This window comes from Lucilia sericata, unplaced genomic scaffold (genome assembly GCF_015586225.1).
Source record: "Lucilia sericata isolate MDLA Ls3-8-SP2 unplaced genomic scaffold, ASM1558622v1 Contig001224F_arrow, whole genome shotgun sequence".
Classification (NCBI taxonomy): Eukaryota; Metazoa; Arthropoda; class Insecta; order Diptera; family Calliphoridae; genus Lucilia; species Lucilia sericata.
The window spans coordinates 82473-95000 of record NW_023995184.1 but is presented as its reverse complement, the minus strand read 5'-3'; the positions used below and the strand labels follow the sequence as shown (position 1 = coordinate 95000).

Sequence of the window (12528 nt, the reverse complement as noted above, 5' to 3'; positions counted from 1 at the left end):
CGCCGAATTAGATCGTACTATGCCCCCGTTAATACACTGTCCCATTTGTAATATGGCCTCACAGAATGAATTCATTATTGATAATCAATTTTTAATTGAACATTGCACCGGTGCTGGTGATATGTCAGCGGATGCCAATGATTCCATCGGTTCAAAGACCTCAAACAATATACCGTGCAGTAGTTGCTCGGACAATAACATAGCCACGTCGTGGTGTGTCGATTGTTCCGAATATATATGTGATAGTTGTGTGCAGGCTCATCAACGTTTAAAAATAACTAAAGATCATACGATCAAACCCAAAGAGGAGGCTAACAACGAACAATTGCCCAGTTCGGCTGTTGATAAATTACACATGTGCGTATTGCATCCTCAGGAGAAGCTATCGCTGTATTGTGAAACCTGCGAAAAACTAACATGTCGAGATTGTCAGCTAAGCGATCATCGTGATCATAAATATAAGTTTGCTCATGAAATTGCCACCGAAACAAGACATGCCATTACCTCAATGGTAGCGGAAATCAACTATAAACGTTTCTTACTCACCTCGGCTATGCAAGTCATTGCCGAACGACAAAAAGTGATTTCGGATAAGAAGAAAGAATTGATCAAAGAAATAACAGCCATGGTTGTGACAATTACCAATACGGTTAATATGCGTGGCAAACAGTTGGTAATGCGTTTAAATGAAGTTTGTGATGGTAAATTAAAACTGTTGGTCGATAAGCGTGATTCTCTCATTTCACTCTCTGATAATACCGATTATTGTATTGATTTCATTGCAAATGTTTTGGACAAGGGTAGTGATTATGCTATACTGTCGAGTAAAAAGTCATTGGTTAGACATTTGCAGAAGCTGAAGTGTCAACGAGCTGATATACCTAATCCCGATATACCGTTACGCATCGATTTACAAATGTGTCAAATTCAACAATTACAAAAAGGTGAGTAGAGAAATAAATTTTTTTTAATTTGATTAGTATATCTTGCTGTAAATCAGAAGAAGATCCAACTTAAAATCTGCAAAATTTGTCTATAAATAAAGAAGATATGAGCTAAGTTTGGAAGCAACCCATGAAATATTGTCAGAAAATACGAATTTTGTCATTATGTAGGAAAACCCAAGGAAACAACAAAATGCATTGTTGTGGGGGAGAAGGGGTGGAAGGCGCAAGGAACGACGACGGACGGACGACGGACGGACGGACGGAGGACGACGACGACGGACGGACGGACGACGGAGACGGACGGACGGACGGACGGACGGACGGACGGACGGACGGACGGACGGACGACGGACGGACGGACGGACGGACGGACGGACGGACGGACGGACGGACGACGGACGGACGGACGGACGACGGACGGGACGGACGACGGACGGACGGACGGAGGACGGACGGACGGACGGACGACGACGGACGGACGACGGACGGACGGACGACGGACGGACGGACGGACGGACGGACGGACGGACGGACGGACGGACGAAGGACGGAGGACGGACGGACGGAAGGACGGACGGACTGACGGACGGACGGACGGACGGACGGACGGACGACGGACGGACGGACGACGGACGGACGGACGGACGGACGGACGGACGGACGGACGGAGACGGACGGACGTACGGACGGACGGACGGACGGACGGACGGACGGAGGACGGACGGACGGACGGACGGACGGACGGACGACGGACTACGGACGACGGACGGACGGACGACGACGGACGGACGAGGACGGACGGACGGACGGACGGACGGACGACGGACGGACGGACGGACTGACGACGGAGGACTTACTACTACGGACTTACGGACGGACTACTTACGGACGGACGGACGGACTTACTTACTTGACTTACTTACTTACTTACTTACTTACTTACGACTTACTTACTTACTTACTTACTTACTTACTACTTACTTACTTACTTACTTACTTACTTCTTTGTTATGAGAATACAAAAACTCCTAAATCCTAAAACCAACTTTTTTAAATATTATTTCCTTATTTTTTTCAGAAATTTCACGCCTTGGTAATATACTTGTCGATGGCAAACCCTATCCACCGCAACCATCACCACCACCCCAACAGCAACAACGTCAACAGCCAAGTCCCAATATGGCACCACCTTTACGACCTGGCATGCCGCCGGGAATGCAGGCTGGGATGTCGCCGGGTGTACCGCCACCCCCGGGTGGATTTGGTCCACAAAATGGTCCTGGCCTATACAACAGCAATTCACCGCAACAACATGTACACAACATGCAAATGAATCGTAGTTTTGCTGGCGAGGGGCCAGGTAAGGGTAGGCAACAAAATCGTTCAATAAAAAAGAAAAAAACTTTTAGTATTTGGGAATTTTTAATAAAATATATTAATGTATTCATTCATTCCAATTTGCAGTACGTTATGGTGGTCTACCGCCCTCATTAGCAATGCAACGTCAAGGGCAGCCTCATGTTAGTTCCTCAACACATCCACAAAATATGGGTAGGTTTTAATAGGGGAATAATATAAATATTTATTTAAAAAATATTAATTGAATGACGTTCTGTTTTAATTTCTAGACATAAGCCTACGTGGTTTATTAAATAATCAAGCTGCTCAAAGTCCAAATCAACCGCCTCATATGCCACCCTTCAATGGACCGCCCAGTTATCCGGGTGGACCACAGGGAGCACCATCACCACAACAAATGGGTCCTCAAATGCGTCAGCATTTTATGGGCGGTCCACCGGGTCAGCAGCATCAGAATTACGCACCCACGCCGCCTGGTGGACCAAATAATCCAAATTTTATGAATAACAGCGCAGCAGCAGCAGCCGCCGCACGTTTCCAATCATACCAACGTATGTCAAGTCATGCCCAACAACAAGCAGCCGTAGCTGCCATGGCCTCCTCCGGCCAGGGACAAATACCATCACCAAATGCCATGCAAAGACCACAAATGCACCATAATCCCATGCAAAATGTAAGTTAAAGATGACCTTCTCTAATTTTACAATGTTTTAATTATTTTCTCTTTTAGAACATGGGGTTTCACGGAAACCAGCCTGGTTTTAATGCCGGCCATCCGCAAACCTCACCGCAATTAGGTGGTGGCGGCGCTGGAGGCGGAGCCGGCGGTGGCAGTGGTATACACATGGCTAAATGGCATATACCTCAATCTGCTCAAAGTAATTGTGAGTGTTTTATGTGATTAAAACTGTTATTAATGGAACATTTTTCTTATTTCACTTTAATCCATTTCTAAATAGGTTGCTCTCAACAAGGGCCAAATTTGATGAGGTTTGCCAATGGTCATCAAACAGAAAATTTTAAAATCTCATTGAAATCACCAAATACTCTTAAGAATACTACACCTCCCACAACAGGCAGTTCAGCTGGTCATGGTATGCCTGGTGGCGGTGGTGGTGGTGGCAGTGTCTCCGCACATGGCAGTAATTCTATATTAAATGCCGCCTCATTGGGCTTAAGTCCAGCTGTTTCTATCCTGCCAAATGTAACATCAACAAATCCTAAAACACCGAGTCCTAGTACACATGAGGTAAGAATAAAACACATTACGAAAAAAAGAGTTTTTTATAAATATTTCTTTTTTATGACAGACCTCTAAAGATTTCACAGAACCTATTGATAAAGTACGTGATGATTCCATTAATGATTTAATGGCCACTATAGCTAAATTAGATTCCAATGGTGTGCAGGTACTGCCAGAGGGACGTACAAAAACAACATCTCCACAGGTTCACAGTTCCACAGATTTATCCAATACACAGGAAGGTATGTTGGCATCTTGAGTTTTTAGCCATTAAGCAATTATTTTTCACCCTACCCTTTTTTAAGACATAAGTTTTAAATAATTTCCTTAAATTATCATCATATATATTAATAAAATATTAATTTAATTTTTATCGATTAACTTAAGTTTAAAAGCAAAAATTGAATTCCATTCATAGTCCTCATTTTTAATTTGCATTTATTATGTGTGTTTTAATTTAATTCTCAATCTGTTTATATAACAAGATAATTAAAACAATTTATATTCCCCCATGTAATTAAACTAGTTGCTGTAGTTGTTTTTATAATTACTTGTAACTTTGCTTTGTTTATTTCTTTTCTCAAAAAAAACAAACAAAAAAAAAATATCAAATAAAATCAATTAATTAAACTAAACTTTAATCCATATAAATGCCAAAAAAATCAATTCAACTCATATATTATATACCAAATAACCACATAATCTTAAACAAACAAAACAAAAAAAAAATCCCCTAAAAAATACGTAACTAATCAAGTTCATAATACAAAAACTACTGAAAAAGATGATCCAAATGAAGATTGGTGTGCCGTTTGCTTGGATGGTGGCGAACTAATGTGTTGCGATAAATGTCCCAAAGTATTCCATCAAAATTGTCATATTCCTGCTATATCCTCCCTACCCGACGAAAGTGAAAGTTGGCAATGTTTGCTGTGTGTGAATCTCAAGGAATTGGCCAGCAATCCTGATAATCTACAAAAGAATCCGGGTGAATTAAGCCGCTTGGAATTGCAAATACTACAGCGCATCTGTTTGGAATTGTTCTGTCAATATGAGCAGAGTTTACATTTCCGTGAACCGGAACCACCTTCAAATACCGCTTACTATGAAATTGTTTGCAAGTAAGTTCTCCTTTTTTTTCAAATTTCTAAGAAAATGTTGTTTTTTTAATGAAAGAAAATTATTTGGATTTGTTAATTTCTATTTAATTATCTTTAATCTTTACATTTCTTTATTTATAGCCCCATGTCTTTAGATGTTATACGCACACGTCTGGATCCTTCTAGCCAGAATCATTACAAGGATATTTCTTCATTTATAGCTGATGTTCGCTTGATTTTTAAGAATACTTATCTATTCTATCAAGTGAGTAATATGGTAATATAATTTTTGTTTTTTATTATTATTTATTTTTTTTTTTATAATTATATGTTTAATGTTATTAAATATTCTGCTATTTTTATATTTATATTTTATAACCAAAGTTATCAATGGATTTTAAGCAATGTTTATTTGTATTTTCTGTAAAAAAGTATCCAGAGCCTTGATTGTTCTCTCAAAATCATAGTCACTATTCAAAATTGTATTTTAGATTGGATTTAGATTGGAGGTTAACAGATAAAGATAATAGATAGATAGATAGATAGATAGATAGATAGATAGATAGATAGATAGATAGATAGATAGATAGATAGATAGATAGATAGATAGATAGATAGATAGATAGATAGATAGATAGATAGATAGATAGATAGATAGATAGATAGATAGATAGATAGATAGATAGATAGATAGATAGATAGATAGATTGATTGATAGATTGATAGATAGATAGATAGATAGATAGATAGATAGATAGATAGATAGATAGATAGATAGATAGATAGATAGATAGATAGATAGATAGATAGATAGATAGATAGATAGATAGATAGATAGATAGATAGATAGATAGATAGATAGATAGATAGATAGATATATAGATATATAGATATATAGATATATAGATATATAGATAGATAGATAGATAGATAGATAGATAGATAGATAGATAGATAGATAGATAGATAGATAGATAGATAGATAGATAGATAGAAAGAAAGATAGATAGATAGATAGATAGATAGATAGATAGATAGATAGATAGATAGATAGATAGATAGATAGATAGATAGATAGATAGATAGATAGATAGATAGATAGATAGATAGATAGATAGACTATATACTATAGACTATATACTATTGACTAGACTGTAGACTAGACTATAGACTAGACTAAAGACTAGACTATAGACTAGACCATAGACTATATTATAGACTAGACTATAGGATAGACTATAGACTAGACTATATACTAGACTATATACTAGACTATATACTAGACTATATACTAGACTATAGACTAGACTATAGACTAGACTATAGACTAAACTATAGACTAAACTATAGACTAGACTATAGATTAGACTATAGACTAGACTATAGGATAGACTATAGATTAGACTATAGACTAGACTATAGACTAGACTATAGGATAGACTATAGACTAGACTAAACTATAGACTGAACTACACTATAGACTACACTATAGAATAGACTGTAGACAAGGCTATATGTAGACTAATGTAGATTAGACTACTGACTACTATGACCAGACTTCTAACTACTATGTTGACTATTTATCAAAAGTTTATAAGTTAGAAAAAGTACCGAATGGGACTTGTGAGGACCGGTATTTTTTTTTTTTTTTTTGTATTTAATACAATTTTATAACCAAGCCCTTATTTGTCAATATCAAAAAGTACTGCATTTTCCATGCCTGACTATCAATAACATTATAAAGCATTTATGAATACGGGCGGTAAATATTTTAGGAGTTTCATACGATAATTTTCTTTTAAAAACATATTTGTTATTTTTGCACAATAGAAACCATACAATTTTTATATTGCTTATTTTATCTACATAAACCCAATTAAATTATTTTTATGTAGCTCAATTACTACTACATATAATCAAAAGAATTGTAACATTTAAATGTTATACCTGTCATTGAGTGTTTTATTTCATTGTTCAATATATAATTAAATAGTAATCAATGTCTTAGCCCATTTTTTAACTAACTTAATTCATATTGATGTCTTTTTAAGTTTTATTAATTAACGTTCTTCATTATACTAATAATCGTTATTAAATGTTATTTATTTTTAATCATTGTAGGAGGATTCCAAAACCTATACAAATGCCAAATATTTGGAAAATTTCTTTGAAGAACAATTGGCTAAATGGTTACCAAGCTATGCTAATAAATCAATCAATGCCAATAATGCCAACAGTATATTGAACAGTGGACCAGGCAGTGCACTCTCAAATGGTAATAACAATGGCAATAATAGTAATTCAGCATCAACATCGGCCTCACCAGCACCCGGTGCACCATCACCCTCTTTAGAGAATGGCGGTCGTAAAAGCAGCAACTCAGCCATGTTAAATATGAATACGAATAGTAATGGCAGTAGTGCATCAACACATCGTTCCGATGACAATAATATCGATGATGGGTGCAATCCGGCTAAGAGACAACGTAAACAAACGGAATAGGGTAAGATTATTGATGAAGAAAATCTCAATATATTTATGGAAATATTACAGAAAATATAGCATTATGCCAATGTGCAGCAAATGCAACAAGATAATACATGATACAAACATAATTAAAACATTATATTTGATATATTAAAAACACAACAACAACAGCAGTAAATATAATAATAATACAAAAAATATTGAAATGTCTGTTAAGGTAAAATGAAATGAAAAGAAGAATTAAGAATTAACAAGCCAAATACGTTTCTTTAAACGTAATACTACTATTATGGACATTTAAACTTTCATATCAATTTCTGATTAAGAAAATTTTTGAATTAAAATCAAAGAAATTTAAAAAACATAAATTAAAACAAACATAACATATAACATAAATTAAAACAAAAAAACAAACAGGAAAGACAAAGTTTAACTTTAATTTTAGAAGAAAGAAAAAAACAACAACAACATCCAAAATATATTAAACATTTTTTAAGTCTTATTAAAAAACCTAAAATAAAGACTAATGAAATTATTGTAAATTAAACTAAAAACAAAGAAACAAATAAAAAACACATTTAAAATACAACTAATGAATTATATTATGAAATAAACAGTAAAATTTAAATAAAAAATAAAACAAATTTAATTTTTTTAATATTAATTGTATATAAACTAAATTTAACTAAAAGAAAAACACATGATTACAAGTTTTATAAAACACCGAAATGAAATCCAATCAACTGGTAATGAAATCATTAATTTATATCTAAAACAACACAAACAACCATTCATAATAAACATACATACTTGTATTTATATAGAAATTAAATAAATAATCCCTCTCCTATTGTTTAAAATTTTATTTCTTAATATTCAAAACAAATGTCATTTTTGTTTTGTTTTCTTTAATAAAAATTGCTACAAAAACCACAAAAATTTTCCTACTGTTTTCAATTAACTTTTCTATTTTGTACAACAGTTTTTCTTCTTGTTATTGTGATAGTTTTGCAAAGTAATTACAAAACATTTTTTATAGAAATACATACTTACTCTCTCTCTCTCTCTGTTTCTATATATATGAAATATATATTGAATTTTTCCATTACTATTTTTCATTCTTCATTAAACATCTTAAACAAAAACTGAAATTATTATTTAAAATATGAAATCTTTAATAAAAAAAAAACACTGATTTAAATATGTATACGTTTTATAACTTAGAGAAGACATTATTTTTTAAGCTTTATTTGCTATTTTTTTAAAATAATAATAATATTTTATTATTATTATATTGTTTCTATTTTATTTATAATATTATGTAATTAATTTAATGAAATATTTATTAATATAACAACAAAACATACAATTCATGACAATTTTCTAAAAAAAAACTTATGTGTACTTCAATAACTTTTAAAGAATACTTATCAAATATTGTACAAATTCATTAAACTTTTAACAATTGGCATATTGCTGGATATTAATAAATTTAACCACTTTTTCCGCTTCACTTGTATGTAGAAGAGGTTCACTGACGCTTAAAGTCCGACATCTCCTGGCACACCTTTTCAGTGTTCTTTAATACTTTTCTTACAAGAGTCCAATACCTTTCCACAGGCCAAAGTTGTGGACAGTTTTGTGGATTTTCCTCTTTATTGTTTGAATACTATTTGATAGTTTTTTTCCCTAGTGGCATGATGTCAAATCATTTTACAAATATGAAGACACTCTGAGCTGTTTAAAGATATGTAAATAAACGATTATTGTGTTTTTCAGCTATAAATTTAATAGCAGTCAACTTTGTTAGTATTGCCAACTTTTCATATACGAACATAAACAGTAAACAGCTGTTTTTGCAAATAATACTTTTGTGAAATAAAAAAAATAGAAAAAACAGAGTAGGCTTAACTCTAGATTAGACTAGACTATATACCAGACTACGGCCTAGACTATAGAGTAGATTATATACTAGACTATAGATTAGACTATATATTATACTACATATTAGACTTTAGACTAGACTATAGACTAGACTATGGACTAGACTATAGACTACACTATAGACTACTCTATAGACTAGACTATAGACTAGACTATAGACTAGACTATAGACTAGACTATAGACTATACTATAGACTAGACTATACTATAGACTACACTATAGACTAGACTATAGACTACACTATAGACTAGACTATAGACCAGACTATAGACTAGACTATAGACTAGACTATAGACTAGACCATAGACTAGACCATAGACTAGACCATAGACTAGACCATAGACTAAACTATAGACTAGACTATAAATTAGGCTATAGACTATGCCATGGACCAGACTGCAAACTAGATTTTAGAGTAGACTATAGACTAGACTATAAACTAGACTATAGACTAGACTATAGACTAGACTATAGACTAGACTATAGACTAGACTATAGACTAGACTATAGACTAGACTATAAACTAGACTATAGACTAGACTATAAACTAGACTATAGACTAGACTATAGACTAGACTATAGACTAGACTATAGACTAGACTATAGACTAGACTATAGACTAGACTATAGACTAGACTATAGACTAGACTATAGACTAGACTATAGACTAGACTATAGACTAGACTATAGACTAGACTATAGACTAGACTATAGACTAGACTATAGACTAGACTATAGACTAGACTATAGACTAGACTATAGACTAGACTATAGACTAGACTATAAACTAGACTATAGACTAGACTATAACTAGACTATAGACTAGACTATAGACTAGACTATAGACTAGACTATAGACTAGACTAGACTAGACTATAGACTAGACTATAGACTAGACTATAGACTAGACTATAGACTAGACTATAGACTAGACTATAGACTAGACTATAGACTAGACTATAGACTAGACTATAGACTAGACTATAGACTAGACTATAACTAGACTATAGACTAGACTATAGACTAGACTATAGACTAGACTATAGACTAGACTAGACTATAGACTAGATTGTATAGACTATAGACTCGTCTATTTGGAGCTGCGCATAAAATAATCATTTAACTTTACAAGCTGCTTTCCTAATAGAAGTCTTTGGTCTTTCGAAACAATTGTTCGACTTATTTTGTTTTATCAATTTCTTCTCGATCCTGGTGTTATTTTAATGCTCAAGTCTTCCATATAATGTTTAATGAGTTTTGAAATAGTGCGATGATAAAACTTCAGATATTTTACGATTTTTATAAAAGTTCATATTATTTTTATGAAAAGTTTTAATTTTACGTACATTTTTTCGGAGTCCACTTTGACCGAAATAACTGTTAAAAATAAATGATTTAGAAATGATAATATCTGACGTAAGTGTTAAAGCTAATACATATGATCAAAAAGAGATGAATTTTAATGGACCAGGGAAATGTTTTGGCTGGAAAAAGTGTGTATAACTTTTAAGTTTTAAAAATTATTTATTCAAAAGTAACATTAACACTTTGAAAACGAACAAAACCTAAATGGTTTATTACTGTAAAATATTTAACAAAATTTTAATTATTGCAATTACAATATTAAACAATATAAAAAAGCCAAAATAAAGTCAAAACTTTAAAACTCTAACAAAAATTATTATTAAAAATATTATTATTTTCTTATGACATCATAAAAAACTCTCACTATTTAATAAAAAAAAAATAGAGAAACAAAACAAAAGAGAACATAGTAGTACACAGAAAAAATTAATTTTAAAAAATTTTCAATTAAACGATTAATCAAAAATTTTAAAAGGGTTCAATTCATTTTGTATTTGATACATAAAAATGTATAATCAAATACGTACACAGAAAAAATTAATTTTAAAAAATTTTCAATTAAACGATTAATTAAAAATTTTAAAAAGGTTCAATTCATTTTGTATTTGATTCATAAAAATGTATAATCAAATACGTATTTAACAACAACAAAAATAGAAAAAAATAAAAATTTTGTATACGAAATCAATTATAAGTAGTAATTGAATATACAATTTTTGTTATAGGTTGAACTTCAAAAAATAAAATAATTGAAAACGAGGTTTTGGTAATTGAAATCGTTTTTCAGTTTTTTCTGTGTATTTAACAACAACAAAAATAGAAAAAAATAAAAATTTTGTGTACGAAATCAATTATAAGTAGTAATTGAATATACAATTTTTGTTATAGGTTGAACTTCAAAAAATAAAATAATTGAAAACGAGGTTTTGGTAATTGAAATCGTTTTTCAGTTTTTTCTGTGTACTAAACAAAATAAATAATCCAAATAAATAAAAAAAAATCAAGTATTGTTGTTGTGTATGAATTATTTTTAATGCATACAATTAAATATTAGAAAGTAGAGAGATTAAAGCAAAAAAACTTAGCATTAGAAGAAAAAACAAACAAAAAATAAAAAAACATTGACACAATTATGTAAGTTATAAAAAATAAAATAAAAGCATTAAAATATGTGGCTTTTATATATAAATAATAAAAAAAAAACTAAACTAGAACTAAAATTCCAAAAAATCTAATTATATGTATTATATAACATATAGGACAAAAGAAATACAAACTAAAATCAAGAAATTAACAGGAATTTCAAAACAAAACAGAATTGCAAACTAAAAAGTTTAAAATAAACTAAGTAACAATAGTAAAAAAACACTTCAATAAACTTAAAATATAATAATAATTAATTAAGAAAATCAGCAAATAAAACAAATAAGAAATTATTAAAAATTTTACTCAATTAACAAGAAAATAAACAAAACTCTCACATTAAATTCATAACAAATACCACAAACCATCATATGAAACAAAACAAAAAATTATTAAAATAAATAACTATTAAACAAAATTTAATAATTATTAACAGAACACATAATTGTTGGTTTAAACAAACAACTAAAAACGTATAAAAAATATGCATTAAAACTATTTAAACATCTATTTTAAATGTTTTTTTTTAGTAAACAAAACTGATATAATAAATAAAACACACCACTTGCAACTAAAGTTAAAAACAAAGAAATATATATTCTTAATATAAGCTCTATATGTTTAATTAACAACATTAAATAAAACATTAAAAAAGAAATAAACAGTCTAATAATAAACAAGAAATAAACCACAATTTACAAATAAAAACAAATTCTTCTATTTAATAAATAATTAATAATTATTAATTAAATAATTTGTATAATTTTCGTTTTCTAATTATTTTATTTGTTTTTTCCGCTTTTTTTACTCTTAAGCATTTAGTTTATAACAATGATCATGAAATTTTTATTTTGAATTTATTATAAAATCAAATTTGTTTTATTTTTATTATAATGGCTTAAAAGCATAATTATTATTATTACGTTAAATGCAAACATA

At 31.1% G+C, this 12528-nt stretch overlaps 1 protein-coding gene across 5 annotated transcripts in view; it reads left to right on the top strand.

Annotated features, from left to right (window-relative positions):
• Positions 1 to 9024, top strand: part of LOC119610542 (transcription intermediary factor 1-beta) — a 46143-nt gene extending 37119 nt beyond the window's left edge. Inside the window, exons 2-11 of one of the 5 annotated variants that reach the window (XM_037965806.1) lie at positions 1 to 944; positions 2026 to 2307; positions 2412 to 2498; positions 2576 to 2979; positions 3037 to 3190; positions 3266 to 3555; positions 3617 to 3791; positions 4307 to 4670; positions 4791 to 4914; positions 6771 to 9024. The exon at positions 1 to 944 is cut by the window's left edge and continues 152 nt beyond it. In XM_037965806.1, coding sequence (XP_037821734.1) covers positions 1 to 944; positions 2026 to 2307; positions 2412 to 2498; positions 2576 to 2979; positions 3037 to 3190; positions 3266 to 3555; positions 3617 to 3791; positions 4307 to 4670; positions 4791 to 4914; positions 6771 to 7151 — 3205 coding nt within the window. In that variant the 3' untranslated portion in view covers positions 7152 to 9024. Of the gene's footprint in view, positions 945 to 2025; positions 2314 to 2411; positions 2499 to 2575; positions 2980 to 3036; positions 3191 to 3265; positions 3556 to 3616; positions 3792 to 4306; positions 4671 to 4790; positions 4927 to 6770 lie in introns of all 5 variants that reach the window. The other 4 variants (XM_037965805.1, XM_037965803.1, XM_037965807.1 and 1 more) reach the window with 4 other exon arrangements.
• The last annotated feature ends 3504 nt before the right edge of the window (positions 9025 to 12528 follow it).